At 40.8% G+C, this 20,581-nt stretch overlaps 1 protein-coding gene across 1 annotated transcript in view; it reads right to left on the bottom strand.

The window, feature by feature from the left end:
- The window catches only part of TUSC3 (tumor suppressor candidate 3), a 179,744-nt gene that overhangs the window by 39,970 nt on the left and 119,193 nt on the right, over positions 1-20,581 (bottom strand). The window contains exons 4-5 of the mRNA XM_075258749.1: positions 17,592-17,732; positions 9,020-9,160 (exon numbers count right to left, since the gene is read on the bottom strand). Coding sequence (XP_075114850.1) covers positions 9,020-9,160; positions 17,592-17,732 — 282 coding nt within the window. The remainder of the gene's footprint in view (positions 1-9,019; positions 9,161-17,591; positions 17,733-20,581) is intronic.

Genomic DNA, 20,581 nt, shown 5'->3' with positions numbered 1-20,581 from the left:
GCCTTCTATCCGTTCTGAAAGTGTTAGAGGATCCCAGTTCAAGATAAGTTGGGTCAATATCCATTCCACATTTATGTCATATCCTATGAATACGTAATAAGTGCATCAGATGAAATAGCCCTTTAATATCTGATCTAATGCAAAGAGAAAAGAGTTATGGCTCCAGCATGATGAAGGCCCATAATAGTCCGTCTCAGTCTTCAAAGAGTTAATATATTTCTACTGACAACTAGATAAAAATTAAACAATAGATAAGCCCCATTTCTCTTAGCTCTATTACCCTCCCGTGGTGCGGCTCCAGTTTAGTGCACTGTGTTTAAGCTTACCAGCTATTCACAGGATACTAAATCATATGACAAGCGTTGCGGGTGTCATAATGTTCTATACCTCCCAGCTAAGAGGTCATGTAGCCATCTGAATTCCTAATTCAATTTAGCACATTTTCAAACAGTACAACCAACCAGTGTCACATTTAATCTCGCCATGACCATAAATGAGAGCAATGCAATTATTTCTGAAAGCAAATTCGGGCAAAAACAGCCACTTTTCATCACTTTAGTTGACTATTAAAACGCACAAAATAATTTGGGAATTGGCTTGATAATGTAGTATACAAATATATTTAATTCCTTTCATTGCCTCGAGGAGAATATCCTTGTAAGGGGATGCATTATATATGTGTCAGCAAAAAAAAAGGCTGTAGGAAGAATATGAATTACTTGGAAATACACAGCTGAGATGTTAGGCCAGAAAAATCATACAGTATACTGACAGACAAAGGTGTATAGCCATATACTGTTCAATGAAACATTGTGATCAGTTGTTGAGGAGCTAAAGCCTCATTTAGTCAGAAATGGTCGTGTAATGGATGTTTTTCTGTATTCAGAACACATAGCTGCAGGTTAGGCCTTATACAGCAGTTCTCTGGTATACAACGCATGAAAAAGCTGCTAGACCAAAAGGGTTTTGGATGTAAAATGGCCATTAAAAGAAATTAACACGGCATCATTTTTAACGTCCATTTTTATCAACATGAGCACGAGGTCTTATTTATAATAGTGAGAATCCCAATAGCAGCTCCTCCAACACCTTGTAGTTTTTTCACGAGGATCGTCTTCCTCCAGGGACAGAGAACAGGTGGTGTAACATTATAATAAAATAACACCACCGCCGTCTTAATCTATACTTTCATTTAGACTGCAGTATTTAGAAGTTTCCTGTAAAACGGGATATAAAAATTGTCAGTAACAAGAGTAATAGCTGTAGGAAAGTGACTTGTGTGAATCGTCTTGGGCGATGTCCACCTTTAAGGGCCTTTGCAGCAGATCAGATCATAAATGTTGGACGTTACAGTGCGACTTGCAGCGCTATTTTGACCAGTAATATCTCAATAACGGAAACTTACAAGTATAACGTACCAATGACTCATAGGGTGTGGTGCGGCTTCTTTGCAAATCTAGTAGTATTATGGACGGAGAAGCCTGAAACATCTGTACTAAAATAAGCACTCCAGCGTATTTTCCTATCATCATCATCATGCACCTATTCCCCAATATATAGAATTCAGATAGTATTACTTGATTTAGTGACTTCTTTCTAGCTGAATCCTTTCTTCTGAATGTGATCTTATTCTGACCAGATAAAATCTACATGGGATAATGCACAAGTCCATGACTTCCTATATGGTGGACTGTTCCACATAGGCTCTTCAAAGGGGGAGAAAAAAATTACACTGTACCCCAGCATGCAGTAATGATACTGTCTATAGCTTCCCAAGTGATGCTGCGCTGATGCATTAAGGGATAGATAGCTGAGAAAGAGAAATGGGGAATGGGGTTTTGTACGCACCTACTTCCTGGACGGATTCTAATTTAGCACAAAGCTCAGGTTTCCGCAAAGGTTTAGCCCTGGATTTCTGGACTTGTTCCAACTCAGATTCACCGAATCAGAACCAGCACCTGGCGCTCACATGTGTCCTCCCTCCTCTACCAGTTCAGTATGATTCACCTGTACTATTGGAGCGGACAGACTTCATAGTAAAGCTAGCCCCATAATACAGGAAATACATCATAAACAGGTAGAGGCGGAAAGATGTAAAGCGACCTTCTTCTCCTACCATGGCTGGACCTTCCCGGGGTTCCCTGGTGGTCCGGTAATGTTGATGTACTGCTCATACCAGCAGTTTTTCTTTTTTGTGTTCATTTGTGTTTATTTTTTTGGTCTATTTCAGACCCTGTTGTATCATAAAATTTGCAATAAAAATTTTAAAAAAACAAAACAAAAAAACCCCCCAAAAAGATGTGAAGCGACTCGGGTGCCAGGTGCTGGTTCCAATAGGTTGAACCTGAGTTCGAAGCAGTTCAGAAATCCAAGTCAAGTGTCTTGTCTTTGTCTAGGTATATACCAATGGTTATGCATGGATAGTGGCTCACTAGGGAATTTAGAAAAAAAAATGCCTAAGCTCAATATGCCTTAATAAATTTGACTGGTTATGCTTATTATAAGAATTATTTTAAGAACACACTATAAGCTGATACCATATTTATTTTGGATTAGCCAATATAAGGAGGGATACAGGAGTGTAATTGAAAGGTCATGGGCTACAATGCAAAATCTGTACATGTATCTGTACCGAAACTTGTGCTACTTAATAGTGGTATATTTTATGTGGCAGCGGGGCCTTTGGGGCACCCTCATGACCCAGCACCTGGTAGAGACTGTTAGTGCTCTGAGTTGGTCTACAACATAGAAGAAGTACACATTTTTCTAGTATTTTCCATTCCTGGCTTTGGCTTTCAAATACTGATGCAAAATACTGACCAGAATACTGCAGTGTGAACAAGGTTATAGGCTGATAATTGAGAAGAGACAGATGTGCTGTTGCATACATTACATACTTTGAGATAGCCATAAAAATCCTACATAAGGGCCCGTGCACACGGAGTAAACGCACGCTCATTTTTGCACAATACAAGTGTAAAGAATACACGTGTAAAAATCAGACTCCCATTGACTTCAATTACATTTTTAACAAGGGTAAAAAAAAGCGCCAAAAAACGCATATAAAAAATGTCATTGAAGTCAATGGGAGTCTGATTTTTACACATGTATTATGGAAAAATGAGCGCGCGTTTACTCTGTGTGCACGGGCCCTAAAATAAGCAGAATAGATTAATTTAGTCTGTGATGAATTAGCTTCATGTGTAGATCTAGTTATTGTTTGGCTCTTTGCTGATTCGGTTTCTCTCCTAAAGAACATAATATATTCCCTGAAAGTTATTACTGTGTAGGATTCGGTAACTTACCTTGTTTTATGAACTTTAAAATTGACTTGTTTTAAAAAACGATAAAATAGGAGCTTAAATCACTTTGGGTATATTCTCTTGCATTGGAATAAATAGCTTTCTTGCTTTTCTACAGTACATCAATTCCAATTTCCTACCTTTGAAGTGCATTGCTCTGAGAGTTTATCGCACCTTTCTAATGAAATGCAATTTCATGCAGGGATTGAAGATCTTGTTAATTTTGTTGACATTTGTATAGATTACATTTGTAGTAAATAAACAAACACGAATATGCTTTAACATACGCTCAGTAACTCATAGTAAAAGGCAGACTTGGGGAGAAATTCAGGACTAAATATAATAAACCAATGGTTTCTATGCTTGCTAAGAAAGCAAATGACTGCAAAGTAGCAATGGAAACAATAAGGCCCATTTCATAAGGGATGAAACCACTTCAGTGGTTGTCAAATAGCATCATAATCTGTAATAACTACTGAAGGGAAAGCCATGGGATGCTCTTGAAATGCACTAGATGGAAATTTAATAGGCAGCCAAGGCAACCTTTTTTTTTTACAGAAAGAGTAGAATTTCACAGTACAAATTCCAATGTGTAACATACGGTAGGTTCCTATGTCTGTGCGAAATGTGAAAAGAATCATTAAAACGACATAGAAACAGGAATGACAACAGGTGCAAAAATCTAATATTCTAAATAAGGCTTTAAGCAAATTCCAAAACCAGGGAGGTAATAGATACTTACATAGTAATATAATAAAAAAAAATACAAGCCGGGGAAAAAAGAAGCAGATTAAAGAAAGGAAGTTTAAAGAAGACCCATCACCAGGTCTACAAAATACATCATCTAAGGCCCAGTTCACATCGCTTCCCCTCCTCCCCCCGAAAGGAAACCAATCCACATAAAGTGGTTACCTAAGGAAATCCACCGACTTCATAGACTATAATGTGGTCCGTGTGGTTTCCGCACGAAAAATGTGGAGAGAAAAATGCAGTCTACAGGACTTTTCTCTCCGTATATTTCATGCGGATCGGGGAACAAAATGGCTTGAACGCAGATGTGAACCGGGTCTGAGCATTTTTGTTTTTTCCAAATCCATTCAGCTATTCTAATTTCAGATGGGGTTTTTTGGTCAGGATTTTGACGCAGAATCCGCGTCAAAGTCCTGACCAAATACAGTCTCCCATTGAAATCATTTCTTTTTTACACAAGTGGTTTGTCCCCGTAAGCGGGAAAAAAAGTGGTGACATGTCCTTTCTTCAGGCGGATTCAAAGGTCGATTCAGCCACGGACGTCCACCTGAAGACACTCCCTCCCGACTAGGCGCAATCATTGGGCTTAATCCGGAGTGGAGTGCTGCGAGTGTGTACACGCGGAACTCCATGTGAACCATCCCTTACACACAAGACTGCACCAGCATCCAGTCACGGCTACTGTTTTTTTGGTCCAGAATCTGAGGCAGCCTTCGCGACAAATTCTGGACCAAAATACCCTGTTTGAACTCAGCCTAAAGATATAAGCCATTTTAGTGTTGATTCAAATTAAGTTATATATTAGTCAATTCACAGAGACTAAATCCATTCATAGACTTCACAGAAAAGAATGACCCAGGGATGTATAATATGTTCATATTTATTTACTTTTATTTCAAATCTAGGGAAAGAGGGGTGATTTGAATTTTTACTTTTTTATTGTTTTTTTTTTTGAAAAAATTTAAAACTATTTTATTAGCCCCCTACCCACGCGGCTTTAAGCTGCAATCTTTTGATTGCAGTTCCCATAGACTACAATACAAATTTCAACTTCTTTGGGCCTCCATCTATTGCTCTAGGGTCTGAACAGTATAGTAATGTCACTTTTCATTTTGACATAACTTCGGCTGTGTTTGCCTATGGGTATATTTACATTGCGGAATTTGCATTCCACGTGTGAACATTCCACGCGGCTAGCCGCGACGGATTCCGGTTCACTGGCATCTCGTCGCGGCATTCCACTCCTGATTAGGCCCAAATGAATGGGCCTAATTGGGAGGGAGCCTTGCACCACGGACGCCTCGGTTGATTCAGCCACGGAATCCTTCGGCAACAACGTTCATCTCGCTACTTTTCTGCACTACTAGCTATCGGAAAAAAAGCAAGTGGCTCCCATTGAAGTGAATGGGAGCTGGTTTTGGCAGCATATTTTGAGGTGGATTCCGCGTCAAAATCCACTGCCATCTCCCCTAAAAAGTTCCATTTAATTCCAATAGGATAAAAACATCAGGCTTCCTGAATTAGAGGCGCTATAATGCCTCTCTTTCACAATGGCTGACATTTATGAAGACATTGAAGTTGGACGTTTGACCAACTGACTTCAATATCATGCACAAACCTATATTTCAACCTGTTCATATAACTTGCTGCCTACAGACTGAACAGTATTTTCCATTCCATAGATTCCCTTTAACACAACAACAATTGTAAATGTAGTGATGTAAGTGTTTCGCCTATTAAACGTGACCATGGATGGAGAAACACATTCTCGTGAACCAGGAGTACAAGAGTTGTATAGTCATTATAGGCCAATATAGAACACCCTGATAAAGATAACACCCTGATAAAGCAACTATTGTAAAAGAAACAACATGTATAATCTTTGCATAGAACATACATGTGAAATGATGCTACAACTAAATAGAATACTGCATTTTACCGCGTCTTCTCTAAAACCGCAATAGATGATGATCTGGAATTGTTCCTTTTTCCAGGAGGCAATGACTGATGGTGTCAATTTTTCGGTAATACTAACACAAATGTGCACCCGTTTTCTCCTAATATGTACTCAGCGCCTTCTCCCTTTCATCTGATAGTGAGTATGCATTGCTGGATCTCCAGAGCTGACAGTGTTATAAACAATATGTCAGGGAACTTGACAGTGGACACTTCACTGTGCAAAGATAATGGAGATGTTACCGTGGAGCTTTTCAGTGGAAGATGGTTTTTGGCTGAGAAAGATGTTTGCATCTCAGTAAATCCATCAGAGCTGAGTGAAATGAGTTGAAACACATGACCCTGAACTAATGTCTAATGTGCAGACTGCATGTATACAGGGATCCGAAGCCTTGAAACTATCTATAAAAGGACACATTGTACTGTGTATGGTTCTGCAGAAGAGTATGTGTTTATATGCAGCATAAACTGTATATAAGCATGTAATACCATGCCACCACAGCCTGTGTGCTTTAGTTCACGCCAAATTGCTGCAGGATGGGGGAAATGGATATGGGAAGTGCTTTAGAGAGGATGTTTCATGTTCTCGGGCACATGCGGTTTTATATAATGCTAGAAAGCCAACAGTGCATTGAATTCAGCGCATTGTTGGCATTCCCGTTATGTGCCCCAGGGATGGAGATATTGGTGCTGTTACCGATCTCTGCCCACTGTCAGAATGGCGTTCCTGACAGTCTAGCTGGGCTTTGAGGAACACCCCTCCAGACAGTACTCGTCCATAGCCCTGTACTATCAGAGGGGGCGTTGACACGTTGACGTTGAGCTGTGAGGAAACAACTGTACTTGTCCAAAGACTAGTAGTGGGCGGCTTTCTTCAACGTAGCCTCATTGATGGGCATTAAGGTACGTACCCTCTGACAGTACAGGCTATGGACGAGTTCAGTCGTGGACACGTTCCTCACAAACCAGCTAGATTGTCAGGAATGCCCTTCTGACAGTGGGCAGAAATCCATAACAACACCAATATTTCCAGCACTGGGGCAGATAACAGGAAAGCCGACAGTACGCTGAATTCAGCACACTGTTGGCTTTCTAGCGGTATATATAATCGCATGTGCCCGAGGATATCAAACATGAATAGGTGGTCATCTATCATGACTTGTGCGCCACAAAACTGGCATACAAGCCATGAAAGAGGGTCACAATTTTTATTACAATAAACAGATGCTATGCACAAAAATTGCATCTTCTTAAGTATGCCATTTTCCTCAAATTGGGGTCATGGGAGTGGTGTCATTGATCCAAAATATTTATAATCAGTTATGTCAGCTTCCTGGCTAAATGATGCCAGAAATGTATGCCAGGATGGAACTGGTATTTTTCTGTTTAGGTGCCTTATTTATGACTAGGCACACAAATCATGAATTGGCCACAAGCTCCCAACAGGGAAGCGGTTTTCGAGAGCAGCAGTGTAGAACTATAACACACTTTTTTTCCTCCAAATATGGGAGAAAAATAGGGGTTCGTCTTATAGTCCGAATGCAGCGTCTGTGCGTCTGTGTCCCGTCCCTGTCACGTCAGTGCGAAGAAAAAGGAGAGCAGCGCTGTGCCGAGAAAAACACACCTCCTTCAACTGTCTGGCCTGCCCCTCCTTCCCTCCTGTGTAGCGTGATTGCAGGAGCGAGATATGAGAGGCAGGGAAGGAGGGGCGGGCCAGACGGATGAAGGAGGTGTGGTTTGAAGCTTGCAGAGAAAACCACGCCTCATTCCACCTGGCCCGCCCCTTTTTCTCTTCTTGCATAGCTTCACTGCAGGAATGAGATCTGAAATTAGAGTTGATCCTATTTCTTTCTATAGTATTTCTTCTGACATCCACCACATTAGTTTAGACCCTGAATGCCTCCTAACATCAGAATGAAAAATACAGCATGTTGTGGGTGTCTCTTTCCATCCATGAATGCCAAACCTGTGCACAAAGTGCATGAAACAATTTTAATTAAAACAACAGGGCATGAGAAGTCCAGTGTTACAGTGGTATTTTACGCCCAGACGTCTTATATGCCGGAAAATACGGTGTGTGTGTGTATATATATATATATTTCAAAGAAAAATAATTGCAGCAGCACCAGCAAATCTGGGGATTATCCCACAAATTGCATGGCAGAAACCCCTCTCCAGGCAAAAGGGTTTGCAATAGAAAAAACAATCCGGTCTGCCAGCAACTTTTATGGATGGAAAATGTCCTGTTATTGGAAAAAGCAGTACACCACGTATCGGCCCACACTAGCTCTTGAGAAAGGTCCCAGTGTGGACTGATACGTGGTGTACTGCTTTTTCCAATAAAAGGACATTTTCCATCCATACAAGTTGATGACAGACCGGATTATATAAAACAAAGACAATTACTGTTGAAACACATACACATTTGGTATCCCTGTGTCCGAAAACCCCTGGTTCTATTTATATTGGTGAAATATTCTATTATTATGTTATTAAATACTTTACAATTTTTTTTGCTTCAAAATTTTTTCCCCCTATTTTCCTCCTCTAAAACCTTAGTGCGTCTTATGGTCCGGTGTGTCTTATAGTCCGGATACCCCAGAACTACTATTTTATGGACAGAAGCCTACAATAGACATATTCGGTAAACTGACAGGTATTTTTTTCCCCTATGCTTCTTTTCGACTTCGTTTTTGAGTATGAAAATCAAATTTCAGAATATAAAAAACTACAGATTTCCCACCTATGATTATTAAATTAATTCATAAAAAAACAATGGTTACAGTATCTAAAATCTGAAGAAATATGTTATATGGTTTATGTAATTCTGAAAGTTTATCCCACTTTCATAACTTTTAGACCAGTGTTGAATGCTATGAACAGACTATACGCTTTTAGATAAATTTTGAAAAAAAAAAAAAAAAAAAAAAGAAAAAAGTTAGAAGCAATGAGTACTAGGAAGCAAGCACAAGCAGACAGACATAACTTATAAAATATAAAGTAATACTTACAAGAGCCGCCATAGCCCAGCCTGTCTTGTTGTAGATGAATTCCAAATTATTTCTTCTCAGGTAAAGCAAACCACCAACTAGAGACACAAGCAATGCCAGAGCTATTGTCCCCGAGTAATTCGGAGGCCTAAACACACGAATCTAGAACAACAGGAAAAAGCGCAGATATATAATATCACAAAGTATAGGCTTGCAATAAATTAACCATCAACAACACTGTATATAATATAATATAATATATGCATAGTAGACATGGAATTGTGTGACAAATATTACCGTATATACTCGAGTATAAGCCGACCCGAATATAAGCCGAGGCCCCTAATTTTACCACAAACAACTGGGAAAACTTATTGACTCAAGTATAAGCCTAGGGGGGAAATGCAGCAGCTACTGGAAAATTTCAAAAATTAAAATGGTCGGAGTTTTTGGGTGCAGTAGATGGTGGGTGCTGGGAAAGGGGAGGGGGTGTTTTGGTTGTCTGTCTGCCCCTTCCCTGAGCTTGAGGACTGTTTCCCCCCCCCCCACACTTGGAATTCAGCCTGGCTGAATATAGGGTATCTGCAGCGCTCCTATTAACCCCTTCCCGACGGAACAGGAGCACTGCAGATTCCCTATATTCAGTAGACCGGGCACTGTCAGACACAGGGATACCTAATGTGTATGTATTTCAGTCATTTTCTACTTTTGTGTCTATTCTAGGGAAAGGAGGGATTTAGAACTTTTAATTTTTTTTAAAGCTTCTTCTTTTTTCCACTATTTTTTGGGAGATTCTATACATTGATATTGCTGCTGGTCATACACCTCCTCCCCTAAAAATATATATAATTTTTTTTTTGCTAAATCGAGTTTAAGCCGAGGGGCTTTTTCAGCACAAAAACTGTGCTGAAAAATTCGGCTTATACTCGAGTATATACGGTAACCTTTGATCCTCTTGTTATGTTCCTTTAAACCATGAACTATTGCCTGATGCCCCCTAAGTGTTTCCCCCTTTTGATACAGTGCCTCGGCTGCAAAGATTAAATTTTGTGTCAATATGCAAATGAGCTCTTTGGAGCAACGATGGCATTTGCTTTGCTCCAAAGAGGTAAGTGGCAACCCAAAGTTGATACAATTGGCTCATTTGCATATTGACAAAAACAACAATTGCTCGGACATGGAGGCTCCGATTCACAAGGGGACACACTGATTGATTCAGGTGTCCCTAACAGGTCTATATGCACGGTTGATGTGTTGCATTCTGGTAACACAAATAATATACGGAGTGCAGAACTTTCCTGCCGTAACCTGTTTGTTTTTGCAGGTTATATTGTAAACTTTAGAAAATCACTTTAAACTTTAAAAAGATGTGGAAGCTCCAGCTCCAATAAAGGTGTTCTACATTATGGTGATGGACCTGGCAGGACATCAAGTGCTAAAGTAGACAACAATCTGTTTTGTTATATATCAATAATAACTTCAATTACTTGATTTGAGCTTTTTCCTTTCTTTGACTGATGGTCACTAGGACAGAGAAAGCCGCTTTGGCTCTGCTTGTTACGTTGGAGCAGTAATATCGAATTCATTACAATCTCAAAAATGTATTTTAAAAAAGGTTAAAACTAGGATAAATCTAGTTGCTATTCTTGCACCATATGCCTTTATACCTACAACACATGTGGCTCTAAAGGGAAATTGTAAGTTCTTGGATCTTCTGTCGGACAATATCTATTCACCTCTGGTTAACCAAGCTACAAGTCCCTGCTGAGGCTAGAGGACAAACTTGGGAAGCTTTGACTTACTATGAATGTGTTTTATATTGGTCTTCTGTTACCCATTTTGAAGGGTTTCCATGATTGAGTAGTCTAGCTGCTGCCAGGCTCTTTACACAGCATGTTGATGGACCTGGCAAAGCGTCAATTGTTACTTACAGAAATTATGTTTCATTCAATCTTTACTTTTAATAACTTGGATATTTCTCCTTGTCGGATCTATGTAAACCAGAATACAATGTCTGACTCCAGGACATTTCATTTATTTCTAGATGACAGGTGACAGTATTTGTTAATTTGCACATGAGAAATATCTCACAATTTATTGTAGGCTTTATCTACCTGCCACTGACTGAAGGAGACAGAACTGGGGTCACAGATCAGACCCTGGGCTGCCACAGATATTGATGGTCACCTTGTATGAGATGGGGGTGGGAATATCAGAGATGTTGTGGTTTAGATTGATTCTGGGTGTTAACCCCTTAGATGCAGAGTTATCTCCAAAAGTGATACAGTGCCTCTCTCCCCTCTTCTGTACTATTCCAAATGAGCAGAGAACAGGGTGTATGATATGCAGTTTAGAGAGGGATGTATGCAGGGGGTTGCCTCATCCACCATCAGGTAGCACCCGATATACATCCAGGGCTCAGTACGTTCCAATGAGATACGGTGTGGACCACTTAGGAAGTCAGACGGAAAATACTAAACAAGATATTTTTTGATTTAGCGCCTGACTTCTTCAGTTTCTCTCTGATGTTCCTGCACTACGCCAGAGGGAAACAGGCTGGTACAACAAATACATGTGAACAGGCCCCAAGTTACTTTACCTTACCAGCACTTTGCCACAATTACTGCTAATATACAGCTTCACCTATACATGGTCCTTTTTGCATCCCACGATAAAACTTTTCTATGATTTGTTAACAATGAACCTCTAGGAAGATTTATGTTATCTGATCCATGGGTATAATAAAATCCTGACAGGATACCTTGTGATAAGCACAGGGGCATTTCAGAGAAAACAAGCCAGGGATGGGGAGAATATTCATCTGGTCAACTTACCTCCAACTTTTTCCATGCATGGCTTAGCTAGTGGAGGAATGCATGGACTTAACAGTGAGAGGAAATAATAATCTTCTGTTCATCATACCACTAGTTTTTCCATGCATGTCTTAGATAGCTGAGCAGGCTAATCATTGTGAAAACCCCAGAATCGGTTCACAATTCAAACTACTCGTCCTTGACTGGGAATATTGGTGCGGAGCTGAAGCACTGGACGTCCTTGCCACTTCCACTGCTAGGCAAGTGCTACCTGGTGAAGATGCTTAGTTTCTCCAGGTTACTATATCCCATGCAGAGTGGGCCACTTTTGTTGAGACATGATGATGTCTGGTGCCTCTGATCAGCTTTCACTACATTTATAAGGAGGGGACGACCACCCAGGATTTCCCTGGCCAAATTGATGTTGCAGAATGAGGATGGGGGAGTTCAGTTCCATAGTTCACAATGTCTATGATTGGGTACACGCTTTTCACAACTTCTCTAACTATGCCCTTGAGATGGCCTTGGCCTCCCTGTGGAATTCTGCTGCTCTGCTACATACCCCTTACTTGCAGCTCCCTGGGGAGGTCAGAGGATCCCTAGTACTTATTGTCTCTCTGATTCATTCTCGCCTTGACTACTGTAACTCCTTACTAATCGGTCTTCCCCTCACTAAACTCTCTCCTCTACAATCTATTCTGAATGCAGCAGCCAGGCTCATCTATCAGGCTAGACGCTACAGCGATGCCTCCGGTCTGTGCCAGTCGCTACATTGGCTGCCTATTCATTATAGAATAAAATATAAAGTTATTACTCTCATCCACAAGGCTCTCCATAATGCCGCACCTCCATACATTTCCTCCCTCATCTCTGTCTACCGCCCAACCCGTGCTCTCCGCTCACTCAATGACCTAACACTTACATCCTCTATTATCAGAACCTCCCATGCTCGTATACAAGACTTCTCCCGAGCTGCACCACTTCTCTGGAATGCTCTACCCCGGACAATCAGATTAACTCCCAACTTCTACAGTTTCAAACGCAAACTAAAGACGCATCTTTTCAGACAAGCCTATCACAATTCCTAATGCACAAAATTGTCTGAACACTGTATAAGCAATGCCGCCCCTGCTACCTCTTGTGTCACCCTCTCTACCTCATAGATTGTAAGCTCTTTTGAGCAGGGCCCTCAGTCCCATTGTGTGAAATGACGTTCTTTGTTATGTATGTCTGTATCTGAACCCTATAAATTGTACAGCGCTGCGGAATATGTTGGCGCTATATAAATAAAATGTATTATTATTATTATTATAGTATTGTGAGATACAATTTCAGTATGGAAGGAGGTTCGTAAATGGTTTGAGCTCGCCTTCCAAATTTCAAAATACATGAGCTATTGGGGCCACTCAGGCTTCCCCAGGGAGACAATAGTGAGTTGTTCCATAGGCTTTGAAAGAAAGGAATCACTAGGTTAGGAGACCTGTATCCTGCAGAAAACAGGATATGGTTAACTTTGTCCAAAATACAGAAGTTCGGTCTGATAGGGGTGCCAACGTGAAATCATACTGCCAGAGCAGACTACGTGACATCACTCTTGAGATATCCCACAATGCCTTTGACAGTTTTCTGTAGCGAGTTTTCCGCCCCTCAACACTCCAAAGCCTCTTCCATCTGACATCTTGTCCAAAATGTCAACTGGAGAAGGCGGCCTTGACCTATTACCTTTGGAATTGCGGGGCAGTCCAGAAGTACTGGAAATTCTACCCTATACAGCCTATATAGCTCACCCACCTACAGGTACCCTTTCACTGATTGTTATAGCAACTCTTCCAGTGGCAAAGAGTATTTTCCTGCAGCATTGGCTACAATCTTCCTTTCCCGAAATGGAGAAACTAACTTTACAGCTCAAAACATTCATGGAAGTGGAATGATTAGAAACTCTAAAGAAAAAGCAGGTGAGTGATAAACACTTTTTAAAATAGTGGAACAATTTTATTTCACAAAAGTGCTCTATGGCGGAGATAGACACTATTGTCCTACCTTTCCAGTACATAACATGGTATTTGGAATTTTTGCTCCATGGAGACCTGGGTCGACTGAAATTTCCTACACAGGGGTTGACTTAAATGATGGCCACAGGTCGAGCTTTAGTTATCTGATGTCCATTCAAGTTAGTAATGGCACACCCTGGTTATGACAGGCATCATAGTTCATGGTTTATTGTTGAGAGGGGAGAATACTCATCTGGGCGTCTTACCACCAGCTTCTCCATGCATGGCTTATGTAGCTGTGCAGTTTGCATACACTAAAGGTTTACTTGGGCAGCTTTTCCGGTTTTAAAGGGGCTCTATCAGCAAAATCATGCTGATAAAGCCCCACATATGCGTGAATAGCCTTTAAAAAGGCTATTCAGGCACCATAAATGTTATATTAAACTACCCCCTCCTAAAAAAGAATATGATCTACTTACGCATCGTGCACGCTGGGCGGGCATTCAGGGTGCGCCGTCTTCTTCATCCACGCCTCCTCTTCCTCCGATGTCCTCCGGTCCCGTCCTCCTCCAGCGCTCGCGAACTGACACTGATAAAAAAAAAAATGGCCTGGGCGCATGCGCAGTAGCCGTAGTAGAAGCCGCATGCTACTGCGCATGCGCCCAGGCCATTTTTTTATATCAGTGTCAGTTCGCAAGCACCGGAGGAGGACGGGACCGGAGGAAGAAGAGGTGTGGATGAAGAAGACGGCGCACCCTGAATGCCAGCCCAGCGTGCATGATGCGTAAGTAGATCATATTCTTTTTTAGGGTTTTATTTTAAAACGGGGGGGAGGGGGGGAATTTAATATAACATTTACGGTGCCTGAATAGCCTTTTTAAAGGCTATTCACACATATGTGGGGTTCTATCAGCATGATTTTGCTGATAGAGCCCTTTTAACTTTAGCACAATGACTTACACTGTGTAATAGATTTGTTTGATCTCACAAGACATTTTAGACACTTTTCTCTTTCTTAAGCATTCTGGAACAAATAGATTGTTCCCTTTTTCCCTAAAGCTTGTTAAATCTTCCCAATTATTTTCACTTTTTCTCCTACTTGATTCCAATTCTTTCTCCCCTTTTTCACATCACAGGGAATGTAGTTGTCATGTAGTTATGATCATTACAAGTTGTATCATACATTGTTCCCCAGTTATTCTGATACACAATGTTGATATTACTTGCATGTCTCCTTATTCTAGTTTTTGTTTTTTCAGTCCTGTTCTGACTCTGTTATGCCTCTCAAAAAGTTTTTGCTTTGCTTAAACAGGTCATTCACTCCAAGCCTCCATATATTTAACTCTCTAGCCAAACTGTGTTAAAGATGAAAAAAACGGCTTATCTACAGTAGCATCAATATTTTTTTTACTTGTCTTAAGGTTTTAAACATAGAAAAAATGATAAAATTGCATTTGACTTTCCTGGGGCTGATATTTTAACCATTTATCCTGGCCGACTATGGCTGTGCGAAATCAGCTTTAGAAACCTAAGTGCAGCCATTATTTGCAGTACGGCATACAGCAAGAGAAAATGAAATATCGAAATCTCCTGTAGAAATAGCCATGGCGGAATGTGTAGCTCCCTGGTAGCCATAAGAGCATGAAGGCCTGGGGAAGGCAATTGGTAAGCTCTGCTCTATGAATGTGGGCCAAACTCTGGAGGACCACCACACAGTATTTATACTAGTACAATGTAGGCTCCTTTCAGTTTCTCAGGTCTGTGTATATCAGAATGAGCTGCTGTGTGGCTGAATTTGTCCGAGGATGCAGAAATAGATTCAACATGCTGAGAGTGAACAATTTCCAATGTACTGTATAGAAGGATTTTTCTACAGAGAAAACTGGAGAACGGAAAAGACAGAAGTGCAGTTGAGCATTTTATTATAATACAATATATACACTTCCTAAATAATGCAAATCTTAATTGTACTACTTCTATGTGCTCTTACAAAAGGGGAACACGGGCTTATAGCAAAATCTCAGTAGGTTTACAAGCTATGCAATGGCACCAAACCTTAAAAGGGAGTTTACCACCTCTATCAAGAATATTCGATATCCGCTACTGCATAACAGGGCATATTACAGTGAAGAACAATATACCTTTTTATCCGTGGCGTAACTACCGGGGTAGCAGCTGCCACAAGGCCCGGGACATTAGGGGCCTGGCGACAGCCGCTACTGCTGCTTTTTTTTTTTTTTTTTACTAGGCCGTTACCGGATGGAGTTATGTCAAACGGTAATGGGCCATATTTACTTAATGATCCTGGCAGGGGCCGAGATCGGTAAGTGATGCCGTGGGTCCCACAAACACTATTATTATACTCGGGGGTCTTTTCAGACAGCTGAGTATAATGATCGGAGGCCTAAGAGAGGTAAGAGAACATAAAAAACACTGTTACTTATCTATCTAAATAAAAATTTATTAAAATTTATTATTTATAATAAAATTTATTATTATTATATTATTATTATTATTATCTAGCTGCAGACAGGCGTCGGGCCTACTTGTGTGATGTTTCTGACATTACATGACCGGGGCCTGCGTCCCGGGTCATGTGACTTCCTGGACGAAATTGAAGATGGTTGACACCACCGAGGAGTGCAGTGGAGCTCGGGATAGGTAATTAAAGGGGCTCTATCAGCAAAATTATGCTGTATGAGCCCCACATATGCGTGAGTACCCTTTAAAAAGGCTATTCAGGCACCGGTAATCTTATTTTAAACCCCGCTCCTGTTTTAAAATAAAACTATAAAAACATATATGTAAATCATACCTTAGCATGCACGCTGGGCGGTCGTCCATGGGGCCCCGCCATTCCTAGTTACACCACTGCTTTATATACATGTCACTTTTGGCAGATTTGAAGAAAAACTACTTTGAAGTCTTGCAAATAGGGCAGATGGTGCACTAGGATGGACCTTCAGCTCCTGGATCATTGCCCTTGCTGCTCATGTAAGATTGGTGATGTCATAACAGTGAAAGGATTAGCACTCACTTCATATGGTGGTGCAGGCAGGACATGCTAGGAGTCTGAGCTGCAATAGCAGGACTCCCGGGAGCAGAGGGCCTGCCTCCAGTGCACCAACTGTCTCATTTGTATAGCATTCAAAGATGGTTCTCTCCAAATCTACAAAAGTATTGCACGCTGGAAAACGGTGGTGACAGTTGAATATTCCTTAGAGGAGTTGATAGACTCCCTTTAAACAGCCAGATTTAAAACCTGAGGGGCCATGTAACTACTGCTTACTCGTTCTCTGCAGCTCCCATTCCTATCCACGAACACAGCTCTGTAATATTGCTTGGGCAACTGATCAAGTCTAGATACGTCAGTATAAAGTACTGTATTCAACGCTGCATACAAAACAACTGATTTGTTCATCAATAATAAATAATGGGAACAATATATTTTACAATGAAATCCTGCTGGACAGAAAAGTGCTTACTACAATGAAAACCTCTGGTAGTGCATTGCTAACATAATTGTAATATATACATAGAGAGAGAAATATTTTCTGCAAAGCCGAATGCCATGAGCGGAGAGCGATGACTCATCTGGAGATATATGGGAAATATCCTACTAAATATACAATGACAGGCCTAAGCGGTCCTTCAATAACATAAACAATACATACAGTATAACCATTAGAATAAACCATATCCTATGGAAAAAAGAAGAGTAAAGAAGAATGAGAATAATAAAGAGCAAGGCGATTTCATTTATTTTGCGGCAGTGTACGGTTTACATACGTGAACATCTGTTCGGTCAGCAATCCATTTTGCTAGTTGTTCTGCAGCAAACCCGATTCGCTGAAGATCGAAGGTATCTGCTCTCTTGGGCTTGCCTTTGGCTGGGAAATGCATGAATGTCGGGGCTGAATTCATATTAAGCTGCAGTAGGGAGTAGAATAAGAGTCATTAAAGTTAGAACAGCGGGGATGTAAGACGTCTTATCCTTATCTAAGGAACTACAATTAAATGAACAAGAAATCTGGTAAATTATGTGAAACCAAAGAGTTATGTGCCAGCCTGTTTCACTAAGATGTGTGCACAGTGACGTACAACATGCCCATCTACCAGGGCATTAGACATAGAAGCTCCTATGGCGCCCAAAAACTAAGGTTGTTTACAGGTAACATCATTATAAATACTTTCTTCATATGCTGTGATGTCAATGTACACAGCCATCTTTTAGTGACTGCATCTCCCTGTGCATAGTGGGAATGATCCCTGTACTGTGACAACACTGTATATATGATCCCTATACTGTGACATCAGTGTGTGTCTTCTCCCTGTACCGTGACATCACTGCATTTATTATCCCACTACTGTGACATAACTGTGTGCATTATCGAGGCACTACGACATCACTATCTTCCTAGTTCCTCTACTGTGATGTCACTGTGTGCATTATTCTGGTAAAAGGACATCACTGTGTAAGTTATTCCTGTACTGTGACATAAGTGTGTGTATTATCTGTACTAAAAAAAAATACTATGTGCATTAACCTTGTGTGTAAAGGAGATTCATTGTATAATTTTCAAGTTCTGATCAAGGTGGTCATGGTAGGGTGAGGTTCCTTTACAAGTTTTACGATGGTGCCTCATGGTTACTTGTAATGCCCTTAAAGAGGTCCTTTCATGGTCCAGGGCACAGGCAGTTCTATATACTGTACTGCTGGAAAGCTGACAGTGCGCTGAGTTCAGCGTACTGTCGGCTTTCCCGATCTGTGCCCCGGGTAAAGCACTATTGGTCCCGGTACCATAGCACTTTACAGTCAGAAGGGTGTTCCTGACAGTTAGTCAGGGACGCCCTTCTGCCCAGCAGCGCCTATCGCGCTGTGCTGTGGAGCGGGGAGGAACTCCCCCCTCCCTCTCCTGATAATACTCGTCTATGGACGAGCTGTGTGAGCAGAGGGAGAGCGTTCCTCCCCGCTCACACAGTACAGCGCGATAGGCGCTGCTGGGCAGAAGGGCGTCCCTGACTAACTGTCAGAAATGCCCTTCTGACTGTAAAGCGCTACGGTATCGGGACCGATAGCGCTTTACCCGGGGCACAGATCGGGAAAGCCGACAGTGCGCTGAATTCAGAGCACTGTCAGCTTTCCAGCAGTATATAGAACTGCCTGTGCCCCGAACCATGAAAGGTCCTCTTTAATTACATCATGGCTGCACTGGGATGCATGGATTACGTGGTATAATGCAATGCTATGCGCATACATGTTCTTAATTATACAGGGCAATTATAATTATCAATAATAATTATATAGAATTATATTTTATATAATTATATATTATTTATATTATATATAATTTATATATAATATAATAATTTATATATAATTATAAAATATAATTATATATTAAAATCCTTGACAGGCTGCAATGTATAAAAAAACCACTAGGTGGCCACAGAGACACAGAACATTGCAAAAGCACCTTGTTTAGAAAAGCTGGTCATTTATGACATACCTATCTGGACATGGCCAGCCACGAGTAAAGGTAAAGGACTTATCTGTATGTTGCATATCATAGCGAGTATGCGGCTGCTGCCATCAAGCACTGACTCAAAAGAATTTCTAAGTGGAATATCAGTAAGACACATTTTTATTTTACCATGTAGATTCACCAGTATTTAGCAAAGAATATCCTGTTCCTTCCGGCTCCTGTGATCAATAGCCAGCTTTTGCGCCTCCTGCAGTTATTCTCTATGCTAATCCATGAGCATTCCATACAAACAGGCACAGCGGGCAAAAGTGGGCTTATGAAGTTCTAAACTGGATGTGTGCTGTGGGTATACATCAGTGAGATTTCATAAAGGAACTGTATGTTCTTCAATTCTACGGCCGTAAAAACCCCAGTATATTGTGTCCTTCAGCACAACATGGAATTGGTTACCTTAATCACACTGTGTGTAGATAAATGGCTTTGAAATAGAAATATCTATTTAATGAATTCCCGCGAATTAGCTGGAGAGCCGCAGTATTTGTAAGCAGCTGCAGTGTATACAGACAAAGGTATATTTTTAATGATAAGAACCTTGAAAAGCAAGACACTGACTTCATATCCAGTCTGAGAAACAGGGAGATAGAAATCTATATTGTTAGAAGAAAAGCTGGGTATGAATAAAGTCTGTTCAGCTTGACACCTGTATTATGAGACGCTGCGATACAATAATGCACGGCTCTCAACAAACCGCAACGCAAAACTGAAAAGAAATTAATTAACAAAACACCGAATGACAATAAAAGTCAAGTGAGGAGGAAAAAAATGTGTTAACGCGAACAATACATATCGTATATTAGACTCATGCAAGATCTATTCTATAGGTTCTCCATCTAGTCTGCCCTAGACTATATCAGGATATCCCAGGCATTTTTATATTCCCGCCTTTTTTCGATTTTTGTTTTTCACTCCCGATCATCCAAAAGCATAACTTTTTCATTTTTCCATTTGTATGAGGTGAAATTGTACTTCATATTTATACCATTAAATATTCTGTATGATGTACTGCAAAGCTGGAAAAAATTTCAGAATGGGGAATTAGAGAATAACTGTGCAACTTTTTTAAGGGGTTCATTTGGGAGGAAAAGGGGGGTGCATCTTATAGTCCAAATGTGGAGTATAAGGGTCCATTCACATGGAGGAAAATGGTGAGGAATTTGGTGTGCAATTTCAGCGCTGAAAAAAAGCGGACTTAGGCTCTATTCACACAGAGTAATGCCAGGCGTCATTTGTGTG

This window comes from Leptodactylus fuscus, chromosome 1, assembly GCF_031893055.1.
Source record: "Leptodactylus fuscus isolate aLepFus1 chromosome 1, aLepFus1.hap2, whole genome shotgun sequence".
Lineage (NCBI taxonomy): Eukaryota > Metazoa > Chordata > Amphibia > Anura > Leptodactylidae > Leptodactylus > Leptodactylus fuscus.
The sequence above is the reverse complement of the archived record's forward strand: the minus strand, read 5'-3'. Positions and strand labels throughout refer to the sequence as shown.